Below are 26039 nucleotides of genomic sequence, written 5' to 3' on the forward strand. Positions count from 1 at the left end.
AAATAAATACCTCTCAGTGGGGTACACGCGAAAATTTGATCGACATTTTTCATGTTGACATGAAAATAAAGACGCCGTTGTGTTCGATTACCCTCGACGCGATGATATTCTTCAGCAATAATTATGGGACATCAACAGTGACGGCTGGCTTCGTCATGAATGCGACAAGGCACAGCCGGAGGAAGGGGATGGAGTTGTCAGAGGCAATAGAGAGGACATGATAAGCCAGCCCCAAAGTGCCGTTTCACCATATCTCCCTCCCCAGGGAACATTTGATTTCAACAGGCTTACACTCAACAAACGCTAAGTTACAAGAGGCAGTCAAACGTGGGCCCTAATTTACCCAATGGCAGCAACACTTCTTTGACCAATGGTGTGCAAGACCAAGAAAAGAAATGTTTAAAATGGCTCTTTCTTTAGTTGTTTTCAAACATCTCTCTCACGTCTCCTTTCCTTTTGGTTGATGTTAAACTATTTCCACCTTCTCATGCATAGCGCCCGGAGATACATTTTTTAAGGGTGCTTTATAAAAAAAATTATTATCATTAATTGTATCATGCAGCATGCTTCCTAATAGGCATCGAATGATTTGGGCCCCCTTGCAATGTGGAAAGGGGAACCAAATTTTTATTTTTTTTTATTTTTTGTTCTACCACGGTCATCATAGTGGGAGCGGAGGATCACTCACGCGAACCCGTTACACACGGTCAGCTCTTTGGTCGATCCACTGCTGGATGAAGCCTTCCCCCCCCCCCACACCATGTCGGTCAAGTGGTTGTTGGACCGTACTTCATCACGGTGGGTCAGTGTCGGTTTGTGAAAACAGGGCCCAGACCTGGGTGACATATCTCTCGCCACTGACACGAGCCGTGGCCAAAGAAATGACTCCGGATCCCCAGGTTAACAAACACATCACTTTGCTGACCACTGCACGATTCCCCCCAGGAGGCAAGAAATCATAAAATAATCCGGATTCTTACTCTATGCATGGATCGAGAGCGTAAGAAATACATTTTATTGATGAAACTAGGTCACGTTTTTATATCTATTTTATATATTATGCGTTATGTACAATACGCAGAATACAGGTAGAGCTTGCCCCGGGCTGCTTAGCGTTCTCCATTGATACGGCGCAAGGTGAACTGAACCATCTTTACAAAGGCAAAGATCCCATGGGAAGCCTTAACAGGCGCTTGGGGCAAGTGCCATTAGCAAGCACCAATGAAGGCCGGCACGGCACATGAGGAGGTGGGTGGCCAGCACCACGCCTCAGCGGCGATGTTTACACACGGCACCAGGTACTCATTTGAGGCCGAGTCGACCTAGGGGAGGAGGCCTAGGACCTGTTTAGATATTAAACATTGTTATTGGCCCTGAGCAGGAATCAACCTCGGGTCGCTGGGCTCATAGCGCCACGTGCTCACCACTGGACTACCACACCACACCGTTCCTACAAAGCACACATACACACCGCATCATATTCATTCATCACTGGAGAATATGAGCTACACTTACGTTAAAGATAAGAGACTACTGTGGTCAATTATACTTATACCAGACTCTTCGCCATCACTTTGTTCCTTCTGCCTGATCCCTAATCTATTCCAAGGTACACAAATGGCAGCCATGTTCTGCTCTCACAGTATTCCACTGTATGGCTTCAGGCCTATTATTATTATAATAATAATTTAAGTCGTTTGAACATTATGTTTGTAACCTGCATTGGCAAGGTGCAGCTGCATACAATACAGAGTTCTGAACATGTGTGCACTTGTTTTAAGTGTTTTTAAATCGTGAGCAATTAATGTGCAAAGCACCCCGGGCAGGAGCTGTGTGGGTAATGAGCAGCAATTCGCATAACAATGATTGCGATGTAAAGAGGGGAGACAACATTTGACTATAAATGCTTAAAATTTCTGGAGGGCTTAAGCCGGATTATAGAGCCAAACATATGAAAGCCACCATTCAGCTTTGCAGAGGGAATTTAAGGGAGAAAAAACAAAACCCGCTATCACCTTTGCGCACACAGAAATTGCGATCGAAATCGCGAATTCAAAAAGGTTTGGCTCCACGATTGCGTGGGTGCTCCGAGGCGGACGGAGAGGTTCGGCTGGCGTGGCCACGTGGGCAGACCCAGCAGAGTCAGAGCCAGCCAAGGCCTTGGGATGGCACCACCTGGGGTTTGCCACCTCATTCACAGACCCAGACATTCATAATTTAATTTTTGGGTCAGATCGCCGTAAGTAAAATTTGTGTCGTAACCCCTCACCCCTTACTCGACACGGCCAATTAACCCTTTCTCATTCCGATGAGGCAAGTGCACATCATTAATTTTTCGTTTTGAACATTAATAAATAAGTCACGTGAACAAACGTGCCTAACCTATTACTGCTCCGACACACCGGCAGTGTTGGAGAGAAATGAACAACATTGGCTAAACAAACCCGGACAATATTTTTCAGTCAACCTAGGTCCTATCATCGAAACGGTGCTGTATACCGTAACGAAGTTCAACACAATACCACCGGCCAGATCTCGGTACATTTCAATCATATTCCTGGCACCCGAGCACAGGTGCCAATTCCCAGACTGCCTGGGTCACACCCAGACAGGTGGCATCCCAAGCACCGCCACTCAGAACGCACAAGTCAATGGATGGGTGGCACACCCAATCTATGCCTTCACTCGCGAATAAAACACATTCCTGCGGAGGGAGCTGGTAGTAACGTTGGGTTGCTCGGTCAATGGCCTGCAGAGTCAACGGCGGCGTGGTGTATTCCGCAAATATGCCCGACTGTGAGGGCGGGCACAAGCCGGCGTGAGTAGGTTAAACGTTGAGTTTTATAAGGGCACCACGGGGTGAGCAGCCCCTCCCCCACTCAGCCCCACCCCTCCCACCCCCCACCCAGCCCCTCCCCACCCTCCCCTCTCCACCCAGCCCCACCCCTCCCATTTTTGGATGCACGACGGACGGACACAATAATCCCCTGTGGCCTGGTGGAACCAGGTGGTTCCTACCAGTATTACTACTCTCCACTGATGTGTGACGTGGCTGGGAATCGGACCGCCATTGGTGGGGGTTACATGGCAGTGCAATAACCACTGGGACAGTGCAACCCGTGCCCTCCCGCTGCCCCACCCCCCCAACTTCCACGCAAAGAAACTTTGATTCACATTGGAGACTAAACTAAAACCAAACTAGTTATTGTATTTCACCGGGTAAGGAAGGACCACTGAGCGAAATCGTTATTTTTCAGAAACCACCTGGCCACAAATGATAGCTCAACGAAGCGGCTTATCATCGTGGAAATTCATAGCAGCCAAATCCTCTTAAGGCATGTTTACAAATGTGGAGGGGAAAACCCGGAGGACTTGTAGAAAACTCCACACGACCACGGGAAGAGAGACATGCAGACTCCAAATATACAGCCGTCAGGGTCACGATCGAACCCATGACATCCTCTGCAAACCAGGCGACTGTGTTATCATCTTGCCACCGCTGCGCCCGTATTTCGAGATGAAATATGTCTCGATGCAAATTGCAGGCACTTATTGCTGATGTACTTTCCTGTTGGCCACTGCATTTTTTTTTTACAACACAAACCTGCCACGCTTGCATGTGGGCAAACGCATGACGTGTCAGCTATTTCGACGAAGGTGAACAGAAAACAAGGCAAATATATTTTTAAGACTGAAATTATCGCAATGCGTTTTTTGAATTCCAATGACTCCTTTACGGTGGGGGTCTACATTATTTTTATTTCGTCAGAAACTTGCAACAGAACTGCCTGTACCAAGAAAATATCGCACACACTATATCAAGATAAATACCCCCCTTATAGACTTTAAACAGTGCTGTTAGCAAGCAACTATCAAGGCTAGCACGGCACACGAGGGGGTGGGTGGCGAACACTACACCTGGCCACTTCTGTCTCCCCAATGCTGATATTTATACAGAACACCAGGTGTTAATTAAAGGCTGATTCGACCTAGGGGAGGCCCTGGACCAGTTCAAATATTCGTTCCTGTTGGTCGTGAGCGGGAATTGAACTCGGGTTACCGGGTTCATAGCAGTGTGCTAACCAGTGCACTACCATCCCTCACACAATGTATAGAAACACACACACACACTCACGAAAATCACGCTGCTAATGTGTAATTGCTACTCTAAACACATTTGATAAATTTAATACAATTATCACAGAGGCCACTGACATTAGTTCCACTGCCGAGACAATGCCCCTCCGCTGGCTTTTCCGCCCATCATTTATGACGCCCAATTGGTGCTCGTCATACAGCACCCTCGGTCACGACTGAAGACAAAAGGGGTAAAGTGTCGATGCCGTGCAGCGGCGACGGCGCGGGGGGGTGAGGGCCCGTTGGGAAACGGCAAATTTGCAGGCGCGTTGAACCCGGTCGATTTCTCGTCACAAAAAAAGAACCCCTCCACCCGCTCCTCAACGCCTGAGCTTGAGACAGCCACGCAATTTCCATGAACGTAGCAGCATGTCTAGCCCTCTCGACGACTTCTGTTGTCCCTGGGCTTGCAAAATGTGGACGGGGCCAGTGAATTGCATGGGCACGAATCAATTGAGTGGAGTGATGAGGACAGTGAAAACGCAGCAGGAGGGGGCATTTATTTGCACAGAAAGGTGGGGAAGCAACGGCCTCCACCAGAACACCGGCTTTCTCCTTCGTGTCGGCGCATGCGAGTGTGCGCTTACGGGATTTCATCACGGCCGCGAGTTCCTAGAGCTCGGGATGACGTGAGCCATGCAACGTGCACGGGTTGCGTATCTAAGACCGAACCAGGAGGATTCAACCACAACTCTGGCTCTCACCTGATGATGCTGGTTGTAACGGAGGGCGTAACGTTATGGTACTCGAATTGTAAATGTTGTGGGTTACTCTCCGCTGTACTAGTAACGAATTGGCCACGTTTTGTTTAAGTGACAAACCTTACTAATTGGCTGTGTCGGGTGGTGGCGGGTTTAACGACACATTTATATCTACACGATCTTGCCCAAAAATATCGATAATGGGTAGTGTCCTCACTGCGCACAGTTCAGCCGGAGTTGCGATTTTACCTGGGTGCGGAATTGGTGAGGGCAACGATTGGAACGAAATTCACATTAAGGTAGAGAGAGAGAGGCAGAGAAATCACAATAAGGTGACGGCAGCGAACGAATGAAGCAAACGACACAGCTACAAGGGCAAGAACAGGTACAGATACACAAGACAATGGAGTGAACGCAGAGACAGAGGCAAAGAGAAATGTAACAGAGGCAACGAAACAGAGGAGAGACACAGATGGAGACAAAGGCAGAAGCAGAGAGGCAGGGGACGGCTGGACAATGAGTTGAATAAATTAAATGAATGGAACGAATCAAACGGGGATTGGAATCAGAAACAGGAGCAGAAGTACAGACAGGGAGAAGTTGAGAGACAGGGTATTATACAGGATTGGAGAAATACACACGATTACTGACAAGATCAGATACAGATAGAAGATTAAAAAAAATACGCAGGATTACAAAGACGATCTCAGACCGAGATGGAATCAGATACAGACACAGATGCAGAAACAGGATCGTGCAGAATCAGACAGAGAATCACGCAGAATCAGAGAGAGAATCACGCAGAATCAGAGAGAGAATTACGCAGAATCAGAGAGAGAATCACACAGAATCATAGAGAGAATCACGCAGAACCAGAGAGAGAATCACGCAGAACCAGAGAGAGGATCACGCAGAATCAGAGAGAGAATCACGCAGAATCAGAGAGAGAATCACGCAGAATCAGAGAGAGAATCACGCAGAACCAGAGAGAGAGAATCACGCAGAACCAGAGTGAGAATCACGCAGCATCAAAGAGAGAATCACGCAGAATCAGAGAGAGGATCACGAAGAATCAGAGAGATAATCACGCAGAATCAGAGAGAGAATCACGTAGAATCAGAGAGAGAATCACGCAGAATCAGAGAGAGAATCACGCAGAATCAGAGAGAGAATCACGCAGAACCAGAGAGAGAGAATCACGCAGAACCAGAGTGAGAATCACGCAGCACCAAAGAGAGAATCACGCAGAATCAGAGAGAGGATCACGAAGAATCAGAGAGAGAATCACGCAGAATCATAGTGAGAATCACGTAGAATCAGAGAGAGAATCACGCAGAATCAGAGAGAGAATCACGTAGAATCAGAGAGAGAATCACGTAGAATCAGAGAGAATCACGCAGAACCAGAGAGAGAATCACGCAGAATCAGAGAGAGGATCACGCAGAACCAGAGAGAGAATCACGCAGCACCAGAGTGAGAATCACGTAGAATCAGAGAGAGAATCACGCAGAATCAGAGAGAGAATCACGTAGAATCAGAGAGAGAATCACGCAGAACCAGAGAGAGAATCACGCAGAATCAGAGAGAGGATCACGCAGAACCAGAGAGAGAATCACGCAGAATCAGAGAGAGAATCACGCAGAATCAGAGAGAGGATCACGCAGAACCAGAGAGAGAATCACGCAGAATCAGAGAGAGGATCACGTAGAATCAGAGAGAGGATCACGCAGAACCAGAGAGAGAATCACGCAGAACCAGAGTGAGGATCACGCAGAATCAGAGAGAGAATCACGAAGAACTAGAGAGAGAGAATCACGCAGAATCAGAGAGAGAATCACGAAGAACCAGAGTGAGGATCGTGCAGAATCAGGAGGAGGATGATCCAAGTCGCAGGGTGCCGGTCGGGCTCACCGAGTGGGGGCAGCTCGTACTCCACCTCGAGCACAACGCGCTCGCCCACGTTCTTCAGGAGGCTGATGATCTCGTCGTGCCTCAGCCGCGTCAGGTTGATGCCGTTCACCGTGCGGATGCAGTCTCCCACGTTAAGCTGGTCGCTCCTGCGAAGGGCATCGCCGGGTCAATGGCACGGCCGTCGAGCGGGCGGGCGGTTGCAACCCGAGACCGCACCGGGCCACGCGAGCGGGAGGGACCAGAGGGGGGCGGGTGGAGGGGGTGGCAGGGGGTGGTTGGCAGGGTGCCCTGGCTGGCAGCGCCAGGTTTAGGCAACGGAAGCAACGGAGGCGCGTGCCCAGTCAGGCAGATTGTCGAGACTCGGGAAGGGGCGGCAATGTCAAGGCGAAGTCAGGTTCATCGGAATCAAGAACGTCGATTTGTACTGGAGGAATCCGATGAGCTGTGAAGATCTTTTTCACAGCTGTACAGTAGGTCTGATCCAGAGGTCGCCAACGGGTTTTGATTCCTTACCCGTACCTGTACCCGGCCGCACCAGGGTCGCAAACGGGTACCCGTACCCGTACCCGGCCGGGTACGGGTAGCCGGGTATCGGGTAGGGTACGGGTATCGGGTACCCGGTTGCGACCTCTGGTCTGATCAAATAAGCCCCATGACCAACACGGCATAGGGGAGACCTTCATTCAGCGGTGGACTGACAACACGCTATAAATTATTATTAATGTCAACATTACGTTTTGAAATGATTTATACCCCCATTCACCCCTACCCTTCCCACCTTCAGAAATTAAGTTTTATTTTAATGTTGTGGTGCTCATTATTTCTTATTCCCACGAGTGGCTACATGGGACAAATAAAATAATTACACACAACGCATATGAATCCAAAGGAATGCATTATCATGCGTAGAATTGGACGGATGACTTGTAAGGGATCTATTTGAATGTTACTTGTCATTCATATTCAATCGTGTGATGGTTACAAGATTGGATGTGAATGTGAGAGGGCATTGTGGATATCCAGTCTATGAGAGCCTTGCAGTAAGAGGTGGCTGGGTGGACCAGAGGTCAAAAAGCTGAGCCAGCACTCCTGAAATCCTGGGTTTTAATCTGGTCAGCCACCTGTGATTAAACCGAATTCCTAAGTGTGTTGAGTTAATGGTTTCAACTCAGTCACTAATTTTTGCAAAGAAAACCCATCATGAAAAAAAACCTGGTTTTACACTTGATTTGGCTCCGAAGATGTATAAACTAATATTGGTTTGATGTTTCACAAATCCCATCAAACGCCTCTTCCACGGGCCACTCTCTGAAGCATGGGGGCCACCGCTCCGTGAGATTCGTTACTGCACACCGACACGATGCGAGTTGGGGGAAGGAGAGAAAAAAAAAATATTTGAAAAAAGATTTCATCCCACGGAGGGGGGAGCCGGCCTCACCGTGCCGCGATGCCTCCTGGCCGGAGGTTGGAGACGCGGGGCCGCCCCTCCTTGTCCGTGCCGCCCGTCACCGTGAGCCCCAGCGTGCTGCCCTCTTTCTTCATGAGCTCCACCGTGGTGCTGCCCCGCAGCTCCTCTGCCGGGAGGCACCGCGCGAAGCCATCGCGGTACGTGAGCGAGCATCGTAATCACCATGACGACCGCTGCCGTCAAGATCATTATCGCTGTCGTCACCGCCGCTCGTTTCGTCACTCGGACAAACCGAGTCTCTCTCGAAAACGCGAACCAACAATGGGGTCTATTGCTGGAGTAATTTGCGCGACTAAACACAGATAATGGGATAGACCCCGAGTGCCCCCGTACCACACCGGATAAGAGGAGTTTTACTGCAATCACACAAATCATCATCAGCCATGGGCTATCCACTGCTGGATGAAGCCTCCCCTCCACTGCCCAAGCTGTCGCCATCACTCACGGTCTCGTGAATGCAATAAGCAATCTGCCATATGCGCAGAGTCTAATTTCATTTCTCTATCTTGTAGTGGTGGATGACCTCTCCCTGGTGCGTTCTCTCCTTTGGCTTGCACTCCGTTGTTAGTCTTGACCACCGGCCATCAGCTCTTCCAGCGACACGTCCAGCTCAAGCACATTTGGATTTTAATAAAATGATGTCTCTAGCTTGCGTATATTTACTCATCCATGCGTTTCTATTGCAGTCTGTCTGGAATATGAATATATTTGAGAATGTATAGTTTTTTTGAAGTGGACAGAAATTCAACCGAGAAAATCAAGGAGACTCATAATAGCGACAGGGGACTTAGTGCCGAAATCATTATTTCAGAGACAGATCTAAAACCCCTTTCCTGAACAAGTTACTCAAGTGCACAACCAAATTACGCCAGGTGCAAAAACGAAAATTAAATGTCTTAAACTTAATTTGTTGCACCAGTGAAGCTCAAAGAAAGGTGCGTAGCAACACTAACTCAATCAGTGCCTTTTGGTAAACATGCCAAGACATGTAGCCGCTGCAATGCTGGCCTGTGATCAGCACACGGGTGAGGGATTGCCATCCACTCCCTTGTAACAACAAAGGTATCCTGTGGCTCAACAGGCAGTTTTTTTTTCTCGCATTGAGATCACACCAATGATTTGAAAATGCCAATTATTTATCCAGGGTGTGGTGGAACGAAATACAAGTGTATTGGATGTTACGAGAGAAGAGGAACAGAATAGAAGTACATGGTGGAAGGAAATTCGATCAGTTGATCCCATACAATAATATGTGTATGTATGTTTAACTTCTTTCGCACCGTACGTAGCCAACCGTGCGAATCGGAAGTGCGGGATAATCCGTGCTTTGGCTTGGAAGAAAAATATTTACCCAGGGAAAGCCCCACCGAGTCTCGAAACAATTTATCAGGAGGATCCTGCATTAGGACGTTCGGCCAAAAGTAAAAATTAGTGTTTGGCTTCATGTGGGAGAAAACGGTAGAACCGAAAGCAGTGTTGTTCATTGCAAGGCCCGCGGGCCACTGGCGGCCCCTGTTGGTCTTTAGTGCGGCCCCTGACTTGCGGCCTCCCGACAAAACACAGAAGTGAAAACACTACCCATCATCATCGTCATCGTCATCGTCGTGCCGTCAAACTCCGGGGTTTCAAATGTCGTGGCGGCCCTCACACTGATGATGTCTTATCGGCGAAAGTGGCCCTCCCGCTCAAAACTAGTGAAGAACACTGACCTCGAGGCAACCCAGCATGCATACGAAGGGGCGACACTCACCACTGCCATCTCCTGGCCACCTCGCAGCGCCATGCCTACAACACCTGACAAGCCATGGCGGTCACCCTATTTAAATGCAAACCGGGATCAGGCCCACCCAATTTCCAAAATATGATTAGATCGGGAACATTTTGGGCGATTTCGTCTTCAGCACGTGTTTGCGTCGGTCTCACGAAAGACAAACAGTTCCATGCAGGAGTATGCAGACTGCATCTGACCGGAGTAGGGGCATCACTTCATAAATTCCATTTAGATCAAGTGGACCGATCTGCTGTACATGCAAAGCCTTTAAACCAATATCCGTACGGCGCTGCTCGAGTTCAATCGCCTTCACCGGGCCCCTCCTGCAGTGCCGGCGGATTTATAAAAATACAGATAACTGGCTGATCTGCTCGCTCATGGGAGTGTAATGGTGCTTATCTAAAGGCTTCCCTTGCAGCCTAATGGAAATATTGCGAGCAGCACTTGTAGATTTTGTTCTACCGCGATTGCTTCGCTTGCTTTGCTTCCCTTCTCGCGGTCATACTCCGATAAGTGCTCCTCCCTGTTCAAGGTCAGCCCACATGACTGGCTTTTTGTTCCCCTCAACATCCGAATCATGAAAACAAAAACCCAGCCCTACAGTAGCTGCTGAGAAAGACAGTGGACACGTTGATTGAAGCGAGGGGGGTTAGTGTGGCGGGCCTTCCCTTTACTCCCCTATAGCCTAGAACTCCCTTCCCACAGCCGTTGGTGCTCCAGACTGAAGAGACTCATTTTTCCCCCCTGCCTAGAAGATGGTCTTGCTCTTTCATACTGTGGGGATTATTGCGTCCGTCCGTCGTGCAGGGAGGGGCTGGGTGGGGAGGGAGGGGCTGGGTGGGGAGGGAGGGGCTAGGTGGGGAGGGTGGGCCTGGGTGGGGAGCGGAGGGTGGGGAGGGGCTGGGTGGGGAGGGTGGGGAGGGGCTGGGTGGGGAGGGGAGGGTGGGGAGGGGCTGGGTGGGGAGGGGCTGGTCACCCCGTGGTGCCCTTATAAAACTCGTTTAACCTACTCACGCCGGCTTGTGCCCGCCCTCACAGTCGGGCATATTTGCGGAATACACCACGCCGCCGTTGACCCTGGCCATTGACCGAGCAACCCAACGTTGCTACCAGCTACCTCCGCAGGAATGTGTTATAAACTGTCCACACTGTGTCCGTCTGCATTGTCTTGAGATGAAGTTGCTTTTAGATGCTCCGTAAATCCAAATATCGTACAGTGCTGCGATTGATAGAGTGCTACGAGGCCCGAGACATTTTCGATGAAAATTATTTCAGGGAGCAGTGCCCCTTCTTGTGTCAGAACAGCCCTAGAAGATGACATCACGTGCCTCACTTCTGAATTCACTTTAATTGAGGCTCGAGGTGCCACTGAAGAAAACGTATTTACCATTCAGCCAAATACCAGATCTGGGTATTCTGTGAACAACAACAACTTGTGTTGGATTCCCAGCCATTGGCGAGTGTCAGTGGCAAAGGGTGTTTGAACTTGTCCTGGGACTCCCCTAGGTCGACTCAGCCTTAAATGAGTGCCTCGTGCAGAGCAAAAACATCAGCGACTGGGGAGACAAATGCGGCCAGGCGAGGTGATGGCCACATCAACAACAGCCTGCTGAAAGCTATACAGGAGAACTTTGCCAATGTATAGTGGGGAGCAGTCTTAGAGCAGTACGACAAAACCGAGTTTGATTCCCAGCCATGACTAACACCACTGTCAACCTTGCGTCTGAACTTGTTGTGCACCTCCCCATAGGTAGACTCAGCCTCAAATGAGTAACTGGTATCGGAGAAACAGAGGCAGCTGGGGCATGGTGGGTGTCTACGCGACTCCCTCGCGCGCCGTGCGCCACGCACGAGGGAGTCGTGAGTTTGTCACCAGCGGCATTGTGTCACGACGGTTTCGCGAGGCTGCATGGGGGACCGTTCGCTTTGTCTGGCAGCCTCACCTGGGATGCTGTGGCGTCTGAGCGCAACCGTGCCATCCACGCGTGCCAGCCCGCTCGCCCGTGCGTAGGGCCCATCGTCTGAGGACAAACACACACGGCGACAGCAGAGGTGCGATTAATTAATAAACGGGCAAACGCAACACACAGACGTCTGCCAGTCCACACGCATGTAAAATAGGCAAGTAAAGTGTTGGCTCGCTGGACAAAATGTTGTTCGGCGGCATTTGTTTTTAAGCGAAAACAAGCTTTGTACTGGTTTGAACTTCTTGGTCTCAGGTTTAAACAAATACAGTAGTGGCGTATTGTCAGATGTTACGGGCAGGGGCACTATGCAAAAACTTTGGGGTCTGGTTCAGTACAACAGCAAAACCACATCAAATAATCCAGAGAAAACAAGATACGATGAAGATTATGCTCTGGTCCAAAGGCGTCTATAATTGACATTCACGTTTGTACTCTCGGCCACACAATTAAAAATAAAAATCCATTACAACATTAGACATATACACGTGTGTGTGTGCGCACACAAGTCTGTGAGCATGAGCACTTGAGAGACTGCCAGAGAATACCTTGTGGCTTAAAGATAGTGACCACAAACACACACACACACACAAGGCATAATGAACGCTATGAAGTAAATATGGACTAGCTCGGTATGTGAATGAACTCAAGCTCCCAAGTATGGTCTCCCAACCCAGGTGGTCTCAGTGGTAGACCACAAAGAAAATGGCCAGTGTGCATGACACTTCCTTCAAAGGTCAACGGTTGGAATCCACGTCAAAGCCAGCCTTAAGCCAGCCTTAAGCCAGCCGGTGTCGTGTTGTAAAAATATTAACAAACAGAGGATGGAGGGAGTCGGTCATCGTTCGGCTCCCCGGTGTCACTTGCATCACGTTCCCAAGGCTACCGGAGCGTATGCCCGGCCTGGCGCAATGACTGGGCAAGCGGGCTCGGCATCAACTCCCACGCCGGAGTTACCAAGGCCAAGGCAGCAAACCTGGGCTGCGTAACTTGTGTTGTGTGTCGCACACCTTTAGCGAATCCACGCTCGGAATCAGTCACAGTAAAATGGAAATAATAAAAATAAAACATTATAAAATATTTTATAATTTTATTATATTGTTTTATTATTTTTACTTTTTATTATTTTCATTATTTTATTATTTCCATTCTACGTGACTTTACCGAAAGAACCAAGAAGATGAATCCCTGCAGTCACGAAAGCTTTAAATCGAAATCAGTCACAGTAAGTCAACCTCGATGCGTGCACTCCTTCCCACGTGTTCCATGATGGCGGAGTGTCACATTTCAACGGCTTACAACTTGCATAGCACTAATATGGAGCCGACTGGTGAACATGGAAAGGCAGCGCATGGTGGGGTGAGAAGAATGGCGTTTTATAATCCTCTACTTGGTGCTTTGCAGACAATTTAGAAAGACAGTTGAGATGTTTATAAGATTTACTGCGTGCGGAGCGGCGACACCGTGGTCAGTGCATTTCCCAATGGAATTGGTTACCGAAGTTTGATTCCTGCCCACAGCAAACATCGATTGGTGAACGACATCTGAACCGGTCCCGGGTCCCACCACTTCACGTTTTTGTTCATGTTTTTGTTTTTTTGTTTGTTGCGGTTGCACCCGATTCAAGAGCCGAATGGCTCACAGGGCTATACCTAATAAATTAACTTGAACTTCACCAACCCGACCAACATGAAGTATGGCCAGAAAACAACACCCATAACGGCATGGAGAGGCCTTCATCCAGCAGCGGATTGAAAATGGCTACCGATTACAAAAATACATTTCCATGTTCTTCATGCCACATTTCAGACGACGCGAGCGCAAACGTCAGACGTACGGCAAAGGTGCGAACGGAAAGAATTTAACAACAGCAGCTGCTGCACCTCACCGTCAACAAACTCTTTTACTGCTCAGGAAGCTCACGCTGCACTGAATGCAAACACTTCTGCAAAGTCTGGAAACGGAAATGCATTTTATTACAAACCTGTCGCTGTCCTCGAGCTATCCATTTGACTTTAATGATATTTATAGATTTTATTTTTGGGGTTTGAAATGAGTTTTTTTGTTTGCCGTCCCAGACAGTGAACAAAAATTTAACTGCGAAACAGTTCATAAAAGTCACCCCCCGCAGCTACATCTGATGCGTCAACAAGCCGCGCTGCGTTAAAACTACAAATATGTATAGATTTCTCGCGTTGCCGTTATAATGCTGTTCAGTTTAAAAATGACCGGCGTACATTACTTATCGATTTACTTTTTTGTGTCAAGAGATTTCATTTAATTTAAAGGCTGACCGTGCCACGGTGGGGTCGGCTTTGAATGGCACGCCTTGCTGCCGTGAAAAGTGAGTGGCGCGCGAGTTTATCCGACGGCATTGATTGTTTGGGAGGGCCCTCACGACGTACATTTGAGGCACACGAGCATGTCCGTCTGTGCGGTATCACATTCGCGCATTACCGGCATTTCTCTCGTCAGACTGGTCCCTTATAGCGGCCAAGTCCTTTGAGTGCTCAAACCCTGACCCTGCCTCTCGTGGTCACGCAGCTGTATAAACGTGGATTGCTTAACAATAACAAGCGTGGAATATTTGTGTTTTATTCTTCTTCTTCTCCTCCTCCATGTTATTTTAATCCGGTCTGTGATTGATAGCTAGAAGTCATGATTTTGGCTTAACCTCAGAGAAATTGCAGGAACATTTGCCTTGATTTATAGGCCCCAACATTGTAAGTAAAATACTGCGGAGGGTAAAAAAAACTCCAATAGATTGAAGTAGATTTAATATATATGTTTTATTTAGAGCCCTTTAACAAACCGCGGATGAATGAAGGCCTGTCCATGAGTTTACATCATCAGGCCTGTTTGACCATACTTCACCATGTTGGTCAGTGACAGTTGGTGGAAGTGGGGCTCCGAGACCTGTGCCAAGGCTGGGATTTGAACTCACGTTGCCGGGTTCACAAGGCAGCGCGCGCGCTAACCACCGAGCCACTCCTGCACACGTTAATATAAACATGAAATTAACAATAAAGCAATGTAAGGTAAATGTATAAAAAGTGGCTATTACGCCACCCATTCTTAAAATAAAACGATCAGAAGCGCATTCCACCATATTTTTTTTTATAAATAAGTCTAACTCGTATTTTTTTACACACAGAATGGCTTGACGACGACACAAGAGATTGGTGCCAGAAAGATGTTGCACTACTTGAACTTTATTGGCACTACAAGACAGAGGAGAGTGGAAACAAATGACAAAAATGTGCAGTGGACACCTACGGGGCTATATGCCCCATGAATCGTGATGATGATGGATTTTTGTTTAGGCAAAAGCTGCTCCTGCAATGGTGTCCACAGCTATTTACATCTGGTCTGACAGCTTCCCATTTAAAAAAAAAATTGGAATGGGCGGCAGTTGTAACTCGTCACGTACGAACACAAGTAGACCATTGTTGGAGGGACACAACTGGAAAATGTTAACGACGATGCGTAAAAATCGGGCAATTGTTAAAGGCAGGGAAGATTCGAGAGACCACGAGAGATGGCAACAACGTGGGGAGGCCTTCATCCAGCAGCGGACAGATCAAGGCGAATAATGATGATGAAGGCAAAGTTGATGACAAACAGTTGCTGTTGTCGATGATGATGAAATACAATGTCAGAGACCAGATTGCAAAGTAAACAGAACGTTGCACTGCACGGGGCAAATATTTTGACATTTGTTTACGTGTGACAGATCACCCCTACGATCCACTGGGGCGTTTAAAAAAAATAATACAAAAGCATTGTTTTGTAAAGGTCGATTACCTCCAGGCTGCTTCCATCACCAAGTCCACGTGGTTCTGCATTCCTAAGTAAACATGAACCACTGCTGAGATAAGTTTGAGCAACCTCGAAAAAAGAAAATCGACCTCATTGCTTCTGTAATGCGTAACCCTCAAGTGTCCAGGGCGGAACTTTAAAATACGACCACTTGGCAGTAATTTTATTGATCGGCAAAGCATTTTATTTCGGACTTCGGGGGGGAGGGGGTAATATTTTATGATTTATATCTGTTCACTTCTGGTTTCAATTGGCACCGCCGCTGATCAATGAGGAAATTTAGTGCTACATTTTACTCTACGAGGTCGCAATAATCGATGATGAAATATCGTTTGTAGTTTTATTACTTCGCCCCTGGCAATCAAATTAAAAGTACAAGATGTACACGGCGTCTTAAAATCGGTCGTTGGCAATTGCCGTGAATGTACTACTGTGCTTACGTGTTATTTGTGGTTGGTTATTACTTCATTTCCCTCGCAGGTGTTGTTGTTATTAGTTTACACGGGCAATGCAATAAAGTTGAAAGATTTGACAAGGTCATAAAACTGATGTTGGTAAATTACGGAAAGTTTTTTTTCCATGGGATTATTACGTGTTATTGCATTCTCGTGTAGGCCCAGACTTCAATTAACCATTCCAAAGGGCAATTAATTGCAGGACTGTGCTCCTTTTCCCTTTCGTCCCTCAAAAGCTCGTGTTGATTTAAAAAGCGGCTGTGTTGCCCAGGCCACTGAGCCGGCACCACTGGACATCATGAGTTCGAATCCTGGTAGCCAAACATGATTATAGTGGTTTCTCAAATGTAGTGAGGTGATCGTTTCAGCTCGCTCATCAAATATACTGCACAAACAAAACCCTGCACATTTTATTTTGGTTTAGCTAATTTCCAGTCATGGAAATAAGAAAAATAACCATTTCACTGTCATAATGATGGTGAGCATTACTCTGTATAGCAGGATATGTGGGAAAGAGCTGGCCTCTAATGTGGATAAGAAGTCACATGAAGGGATCTCAGTAGTAGTTCTGTGGTATTTCATTCCGTGGACTGTTCTCCATCACAGGGTGTTGTACTACTCTGCGAGCATTCCTCACGGATCGTTCATCGCACGGCATGATGCGACAGCACAATTGGAATAACATTAGGGAATAGCATCAGGGAATAACATTAGGGAATAATGAGGACAAAAATTGTGGATTTTAAATCAGGTGGCATCCTGTTAAGCCAGGTGCCAACTGTTATTTTGAGTCATGGATTATACAGGGTGGCCCATAAATCTGGAATCATAGAGAAAAATAACGAATTATTTTGACTTAAAGCTTTCGTGACTGCAGGAATTCATATTCTGCAGGAATTCATATTCATAACCATCTGATGACCCAATCAAAACCATCACCTTGCCATACATAGCAGGGGTCACCAAAAAAGATCTCCAAAATCATGAGCAAACACAAGATCCAGGTTCGATTTAACACAGTACACAAAATTCGTGATCTGATCCCACCTGTGAAGGATGTGATCCCTGACATGCCATACCCTGGCGTCTACAAACTAAGCTGTGTCTGTGGCAGTAGTTACATTGGAGAAACTAAGCGACTTGTCTCGGACCGTGTTCGTGAACACAAGGCAGATCTGAAACACGGTAGGACCAATACCTCGGCCGTGGCTGATCATTGTTTTAATGCGGTGGGCTCACGCGAAATTGATTTCTCTAAGACGAAGGTACTTTGCAAACCCACTGGCTATCAACAAAGATTCGTTCATGAAGCAATCCACATATACAGACTTTAATCGAGAAGATGGGTATAAACTGAGCAATCATTGGAAGGAAGTTATCAACCAGTTTAAGTCATAACTGGTTGCGACGTTCCCATCCTACCACTTTCCGATGTTAGTTGTTATTTTCGGCACAGGTTACATTTCCCACTAACACAACCACCTCGCTCGTCGAGCTCGACGTTGCTGCTCTGCAATCTCCCATTAACATGCTAACCTCTCACATTAACATGCTAGTCTCTCACATTAACATGCTAATCTCTCACATTAACATGCTAATCTCTCCCATTAACATGCTAATCTCTCCCATTAACATGCTAACCTCTCTCATTAACATGCTAACCTCTCACATTAACATGCTAATCTCTCACATTAACATGCTAATCTCTCACATTAACATGCTAACCTCTCACATTAACATGCTAATCTCTCACATTAACATGCTAATCTCTCACATTAACATGCTAATCTCTCACATTAACATGCTAATCTCTCACATTAACATGCTAATCTCTCACATTAACATGCTAATCTCTCACATTAACATGCTAATCTCTCACATTAACATGCTAATCTCTCACATTAACATGCTAATCTCTCACATTAACATGCTAATCTCTCACATTAACATGCTAATCTCTCACATTAACATGCTAATCTCTCACATTAACATGCTAATCTCTCACATTAACATGCTAATCTCTCACATTAACATGCTAATCTCTCACATTAACATGCTAATCTCTCGCATTAACATGCTAATCTCTCACATTAACATGCTAATCTCTCACATTAACATGCTAATCTCTCACATTAACATGCTAATCTCTCACATTAACATGCTAATCTCTCACATTAACATGCTAATCTCTCACATTAACATGCTAATCTCTCACATTAACATGCTAATCTCTCACATTAACATGCTAATCTCTCACATTAACATGCTAATCTCTCACATTAACATGCTAATCTCTCACATTAACATGCTAATCTCTCACATTAACATGCTAATCTCTCACATTAACATGCTAATCTCTCACATTAACATGCTAATCTCTCACATTAACATGCTAATCTCTCACATTAACATGCTAATCTCTCACATTAACATGCTAATCTCTCACATTAACATGCTAATCTCTCACATTAACATGCTAATCTCTCACATTAACATGCTAATCTCTCACATTAACATGCTAATCTCTCACATTAACATGCTAATCTCTCACATTAACATGCTAATCTCTCACATTAACATGCTAATCTCTCACATTAACATGCTAATCTCTCACATTAACATGCTAATCTCTCACATTAACATGCTAATCTCTCACATTAACATGCTAATCTCTCACATTAACATGCTAATCTCTCACATTAACATGCTAATCTCTCACATTAACATGCTAATCTCTCACATTAACATGCTAATCTCTCACATTAACATGCTAATCTCTCACATTAACATGCTAATCTCTCACATTAACATGCTAATCTCTCACATTAACATGCTAATCTCTCACATTAACATGCTAATCTCTCACATTAACATGCTAATCTCTCACATTAACATGCTAATCTCTCACATTAACATGCTAATCTCTCACATTAACATGCTAATCTCTCACATTAACATGCTAATCTCTCACATTAACATGCTAATCTCTCACATTAACATCACTAGCCCCGCCCACTTCGTTGATGACCCTTGGGCTACACTCATTTTAAACCTCTGATTACAGCCTGCCTCAGTAGCTGTCCCCCTCTTTTTTTCTTCCTGATGACGAACCGCTTGTCTTGCGATCGAAACGTCGTTTTTTTCTTTTTCTTTTAACCTGTCTACGTGACTTTACCGAAAGACCCAAGAATATGACTAATTTTTATTTTTTTTGCTTCTGCAGGCCCAACATGTCTCTGAGTATTAAGGAAGAACGAGTCCAGATAACTATACTGATAGGAAATTGGAGTCAGAGGGAGGTCGCTGTTGAATTTAACAGACCGCATCCAGACCGTGAGCCAATAACACAGAGATGTGTTTTTCCTATAATTCCAGACTTATGGGACACCCTGTATAATCTTTCGTTGAACTGAGACCCATATTGTGGGGAGAGGGTTCTTGCCAGTTGGAGCAGCACTCCACCAGCCTAAATTCAAACAAACCCCACTGCTTACGAGCAAATGAATATCGATAAACCAGTCCACAGAGTTTGCTTGTATTTGAAATAATTCTTCTGAAATTAATCACTCACAGGAGGACATTTATTTTGTTGATCCCGGTGCACGTTTTTGGCACTCGAGTTTCGTGTCTATTTTACTTGTCGCCGGCCCCAATGTTTTCACACTTACATTAACGCGCGACAGTTTGCATTCCGAAACACCAAGACAGGTTCCGGATGTGCAAATTAACACCGCTGCGAGGTAACGCTCGAATCAAGAAGGGCACCAACGCACCGACCGACCGACCGACGAAGCCAATTCACCTCCGAGACGGGCTCGTTAAAGCCGCTCACTTTCCCACTCCCCCCCCACAAACATTTTCCGAGCAGTCTCGCCTCAACGCTTCCTTTAAAAAGGGCCCAGCCTTCACCCCAACAAACAAAAATCCTCGGCGAACTTCCCTGGCGCACACTTACACGCACTCTCGTCTCTGGAGAAGTGACCGGCAAAGTTATTTCCAGGTTACTGCGCTTGCTCAAAGGGGATTCGGTTTCACCGTTAGAGCAAGCGGTCTTGTACATCACACCGCGGTACCAAAGCACACTCCGCAATCTGCAGCGCCTGCGCTATTCAATCTGAAGCAAACACCGTTAAATTGAGTTACTATTCAAGTTGGGAAACACTGCTGCTATGTGGACACTTGCACAAAAACACACGTGCTGGGGCAAAGCGCCGACTGGCCTTTTGGCCCTCAATAACCTCTCTCATGGGGTGTTGTTTTTTGTCCTCTCTCATATCTAAACACAACCACAAGTGTGTTCAGAAACACGGCGCGTGCAATGGGGGACACTGGACGACAATCGTCTTCTCCCAGTGTCAATTGCAACCCGCCCACGCGACGCTCAACTGAAGGAGAGGGGCAGTTACGGCATTTTCAATATCAAACGGGAATAGCGCACCAGGAGATTCCGCGAGGTTTATTTTCAGCCGCGTTAATTGCACGGTCGCTCCCGTCCCGAATGTTAATCCACTTCGGTTTCCACATCAAAGTGCTCGTCCGTAGCAGTGCTGCTCGTTCGGTGCGACCATCTGGCAAAAAGAAACAGCTGAGGTCCATATTAAATAATAATTAATAATGAATCCTGGTGGCAGCGTGAAACGCGAGAGCTGGCGGGCAATGAAATCCCCCCTGGTGGCCGGCGGAGTCGTCGATCTAGTTTAACGATAAAGGCAAGCCCCTTAACGCTACAGCGAAAGGACTAAAATAACGATATCTAATCCAGCACCGGTCTCTCCTCCGCCCCCCTCCGATTCACAGCGGCGTCCGGTTACACGTCGGCGTATGCACTAACGGGGAAGGAACGTACACAATGAATGACATACCGCGCGAGGGCATCCACAGCGGACGCACACTCTCTCGGAGGCGGGCACACCCCAAGCGTTGGCTACCGAAGAGGCGATTCCGGACGAGAGCGGCTCAAGGTGCCCTGCCGCCCGAGCGTCCACGCAGGAGACGCAAATCTAGAGGCTGCTTAGGATTGGGAAAATGTTGTTTGGGGGAAGGGGGTGTGAGCTTTATCTTGATAAAAGTCACCGAATGCATCAATAACACTGCCTTAAAGCATAAATAAATGTAATGTTTTGGGCTAATGGGTGCAGTAGTCAGGGTTGTCTGTTGGCCCATTCACGAATTTTAAACAAATTCTGGCCGCTTCTCAATCCACCAGCTGATGGAAGGCCTCCGCATTCCACGTCGGTCAAGGGTTTTGTTATTTTTAAGTACCATATTTCACCGCAGTGGTCAGTATAAATTGGTGACTGATGTTAGCCATGATTGGGAATTAAACTTGGTTCATTGGGATATATATTCTTAGGTTTTTTGGGTAAAGTCACGTAGGTTCATTGGGGTTGATGGAGCAGTGAGCTAATACAAATCTTCATACTAATAATAATCACATTTATTCGTCCAATGCCTTTGTCAGAGACGATGTCAGGAGGCTGAGGCCTGTGGCAATGCTCGAGTGTGGAGGCGGCGGCAGACTTTCGATCCGAGTCCCAAAGGCTACGCAAAAACAACGATGGTTTTAAATGTTTTTTTGAACAATTCGCGAGATGGGATGGATCAAAGGTCATCTGGGCAGGACGTTCCAGACCGATTGGAGAGGCGACGTAAATGGCAATACCACTGCTCTACCCCCCACTCCTCACCAATTATTGTGCAGGCAAGTAAATCCCACCTTAAAATGGCACTTTCACTTCATTTGACGAAGCCCAGCTCTGGAAGTTTACAAGGAAAAGTCTGCGTGGCTCAGGGGGCAGAGCACCAGAGGTCGCAACCGGGTACCCGATACCCGTACCCCTACCCGATACCCGGCTACCCGTACCCGGCCGGGTACGGGTTCGGGTACCCGATTGCGACCCTGGTGCGGCCGGGTACGGGTAGGCCATGAGTCACTGGTGAGTCACCGTGTGTCACTCATTTCCCAACGTCTTGTCTCTTCTCACAATTCAAGTACCTAAAATCAACCCACCCACGCCTGCAACATGGCTCATCCCAGAGGTTGCAATCGGGTACCCGTACCCGTACCCTACCCGATACCCGGCCGGGTACGGGTAGCCGGGTATCGGGTAGGGTATGGGTAAGGGTACCCCGATTGCGACCCTGGTGCGGCCGGGTAAGGGTAAGGAATCAAAACCCGTTTGCGACCTCTGCAAAGCACTGAGCGGGCACCAAAAAAATCCTGGGTTTGAATCTGGGTTTCAGCCACCCCGCGATGAAACAGGTAATCAGGTGCAGCGAGTTGATGGTGTCAGCCCGATCAGCAGTGACCACGCGAAAATGGTCACATCAAGTTGTCTATTTATTACCGGAATCTCCCCCTCATAACCACCACTGTTACTGTTCCCTCTTCAAATTCTCATCTCGCTTTCACTCATTCCCCATTCATTCAATCCATTCATCATCATTTACCATAATCAATTTAGCTTTCACCGAATTCACGCATCACAGATTTGCCTCCATTTCTTCCTCTTATCTATTTCATTCACCTCATCTCCACCATTACATTCACAGGTTATTGTACCGTTGTTAATTGTTTGTAAGGCGTCATGGTTAAGGAGCTGTATAAATTCCGTTAAGATAAGATTTGGTAACATTCCAGCTGTAGTTATACTATGAAAATATAACATCTTGTTTTGCTGCCACGAAATGAACATGCCTCGAAGCAGGATTGCCTAACACGCAGGGCATTTCACTGCGATGTTGCAGCATTCCGGACGGACGCTTCATCTCATTCACAGGCTTAAGAGTGGCAAGAAAAATGAAAAGTGAACGAATAGAATAAACAGCAAATTAACGGTCAACTTGGGCAGCCTATTCATCCGATTCTGCGGCTGATCAACATTTTGCGGAGTGACTTTCTGCTGTCGACGTAGGAATTTCCAGTCAAGTAAAAAGCCCCATGACCTTTGAGTCAAAGTGATTTCCGGCTCCGATGAGCATTGAGGGCGTGCTCATCTCCCGTTAACAGCCGGCGGTGAATATTCTACGTGGCTATGCTGGGGTGGAGTCTAACCACAGTAAGCCCACAATGTTGTGTATACTTTATCGACCCCCCAGAGTTATGATGGGCTGTCAACCCCCCAACCACAATATGAACTCGCAAACCTTCCAGTGTTAAAGCGAACGTGCGAGCACGTTCGCTCTAACACTCGGCCAGCTGAGCAACGTGAAACACAATAGGCAAACAACACGGCAATAATTATAATAACCACTCCCCTTTCTGTTCATTTCATGCATTTGAATGCAAATTAATGATCTAAGTAATTCACACAAGAGGCATGGATAATTATTGTTGTTTAACAGAGGAACACAAATGAGCTGTACCATCACGCAGCATCTGACGCCCGAGTGCCTAGCTTTAGAAACATCAAATCAATGAGTTGATGATAACGAGCTTTGGCGTGCGCAGAAAAAAAAATCCTTTACACAACAGGACTCTAAAAATGTGCAACGTGCACACGCAAGCACCACGCGAGCCCAACAGCGGTCAGTGTCGTTTACGTAAACAAGTAGGCACTTGTGCAATCCCTCAGCGACGAATTGATTCGTAAGCAGATGCTACGGGGAAGCTTTTGTCAGATGCCCAGTCGCAAAAAAGACCTCCACGGAGACAGAGCTCTTTGTCCGCCCGCCAGCGTGCCGCAACAACGACAGCGACACCGTAACAGAAAAAAACCCCAAAGAGACTTCTTGACGATTTCACAACAACAACAACCGCCATTCGCCACTAAGTGGCGGTGACGTCCCCACGACGCTTGTGCCAGGCAATGTGCACCTTGAGGCCACGTGAAGTGTCGAACGCCCGCTGGCAGGAGGTCACGGGGCAGACCCAGGTGCAGAGGTCGCAAATGGGTTTTGATTCCTTACCCGTACCCGGCCGCACCAGGGTCGACTGACTGAGATGACCGAGATGACATTCATACCGGTGTGGCGGACCGGTCCCGATAAACGCAAGCGAGATGTGGCCGTTCAGCAGACGGACCCCCGCTCCCCCCCTCCAAGACCCGTGACATTTTCTCCGTAATGGATTTACGACGCACATGTCGCATTGCTTACCCTTCTCGTGTGCTCCTCGGCTCCTGGACAGACGCAGCGTGAGCACACACGCATCTCCGTATCGGGTAGAGCAGCAATTATTTGTAAAAACAAAAAGGGGCCTATTTCTGAATGTAGTTGCCATTTGAGAGCGGCAGCCGATAGCCGATGTCTCCCGTTATCGCAGCGCAAGGTATAATGCGTTTGTCTCCTTTCACCTTGCATGCAAGCGCTGTAAAGGCTCTCTGTGACACTAAATGTGCAAATTAATTCATATTTATAATAAATGTATTAATATCCGGAAAGAAATATAGATACTAAAAAATAGAACGTTAAATATTTCAAAAAATTATATAAATACATCATATATAACACGTCTTTGCTCCACGGTTGAGAGCATTTTATTCCTTCACTCCCATTCTGTAGAAGTATTTGCCCAAGGCTCTCAGACTTGCATATCGTCAATATTTTAAATCTCATCTTTAAGCTTTTTTTTCCTGGCCTTTGTAAAATAAAAAATGTCCGCCCATTCTCCAGTTGCTATTGTTTTTTTTGCTTTGTCATATGTTTGTATTTTGTATATTTTATATATTGTACAGCGTTTTGGGGCATTTGCTTTTGTGAATGGCACCGTACAAAATAAATGCTATTAGAAAAGAATACATGTGAGTCAATTGCCAGAGTGGATTGTGGGTAATACATTAATAAAGTAATAAACAGACAACAGTCTGTTGGAGGTTAGTCACTCCCTACAAGGGAAAATATCAATCTTGTTTCTTGTAGTATTTATATCTCCCAACAATTCCCCACATTAGCAGGTCAATCAAGCTCTTCAAAGTTAGAGTTTAGTCTCGTGTCGACCCCATTCACAACACTATCATGTAAACATTGAAATTAACGACATTTCAGTCCATCGGCGTATTGGCCATCCAGACTCCAGCGCCTTTTAAGCAGCCAAACCACGGACTGGTATCAACTTTCTGAGTCCCGTTGTCAGCAGTGTGGCTAGTTTTTGTTTAATCCTCTGCTGATAGAATGCAAAAATATTATACTGTAGCATCACCATCATCATCGTGGTTTATCCACAGATGTGCTTTTGCGGCCGTCTGGAACGTTCTTCCTTCCGATATTAGGAAGCCACTGGAGCAATGCACTTTTAAATCTACATTGAAAACTCACTTCTTTACAACAGATGTTTGCCTTTAGTTTGTTGTCCTTACCCCGCACCCCCGTTTAGCACGGTTGGCTACGTACGGTGCGAAAGAAGTTCAACATACAATGCGTGCATACCCAGGTGAAACATGGCCTTATCACGTGCTTGTACATTACTGTATACATCGCGTTAAAGTGTAACCACACCTCATGATGCTGGACAGAAACAGTGGGAATACTAAGTGTAGACAGAGGCAGTTCGGTATTTTCAAACGGAAGAAAAGAAGGTTTAAACTTGGACGAGAACAAGGGTGGGGAGTCCACAGTAGGGCCAAGGGAAGGGAGGTTCCTTACTTACAAACTAAACTACTAAACCATTTTTTTTATTTTACGAGGTAAGGCCCACTGAGCTATACAGCTCTTTTTCAGAAGCGACCTGACCACAAATGATAGCTCAACGAAGTGGCTTACGATGTGGAAATTTATAGCGGCCAAACACTGTAGACGCACGTTGATTCTAAATGTGGAGGGAGAAAAAAACCCGGACGATCGGGAGAAAAATCCACGCGACCAGGGGGGGAAGAG

General features: G+C 46.7%; 1 protein-coding gene across 3 annotated transcripts in view; it reads right to left on the reverse strand.

The window, feature by feature from the left end:
• LOC144730037 (glutamate receptor-interacting protein 2-like) overlaps positions 1–26039 on the reverse strand; it is a 91338-nt gene that overhangs the window by 37282 nt on the left and 28017 nt on the right. For all 3 annotated transcript variants that reach the window (XM_078610528.1, XM_078610529.1, XM_078610527.1), the window contains exons 2-4: positions 11932–12009; positions 8188–8323; positions 6750–6895 (exon numbers count right to left, since the gene is read on the reverse strand). In XM_078610528.1, the coding sequence (XP_078466654.1) occupies positions 6750–6895; positions 8188–8323; positions 11932–12009 (360 nt within the window). The remainder of the gene's footprint in view (positions 1–6749; positions 6896–8187; positions 8324–11931; positions 12010–26039) is intronic.

Source organism: Lampetra planeri, chromosome 34 (genome assembly GCF_965212315.1).
Source record: "Lampetra planeri chromosome 34, kcLamPlan1.2.h2, whole genome shotgun sequence".
Lineage (NCBI taxonomy): Eukaryota > Metazoa > Chordata > Hyperoartia > Petromyzontiformes > Petromyzontidae > Lampetra > Lampetra planeri.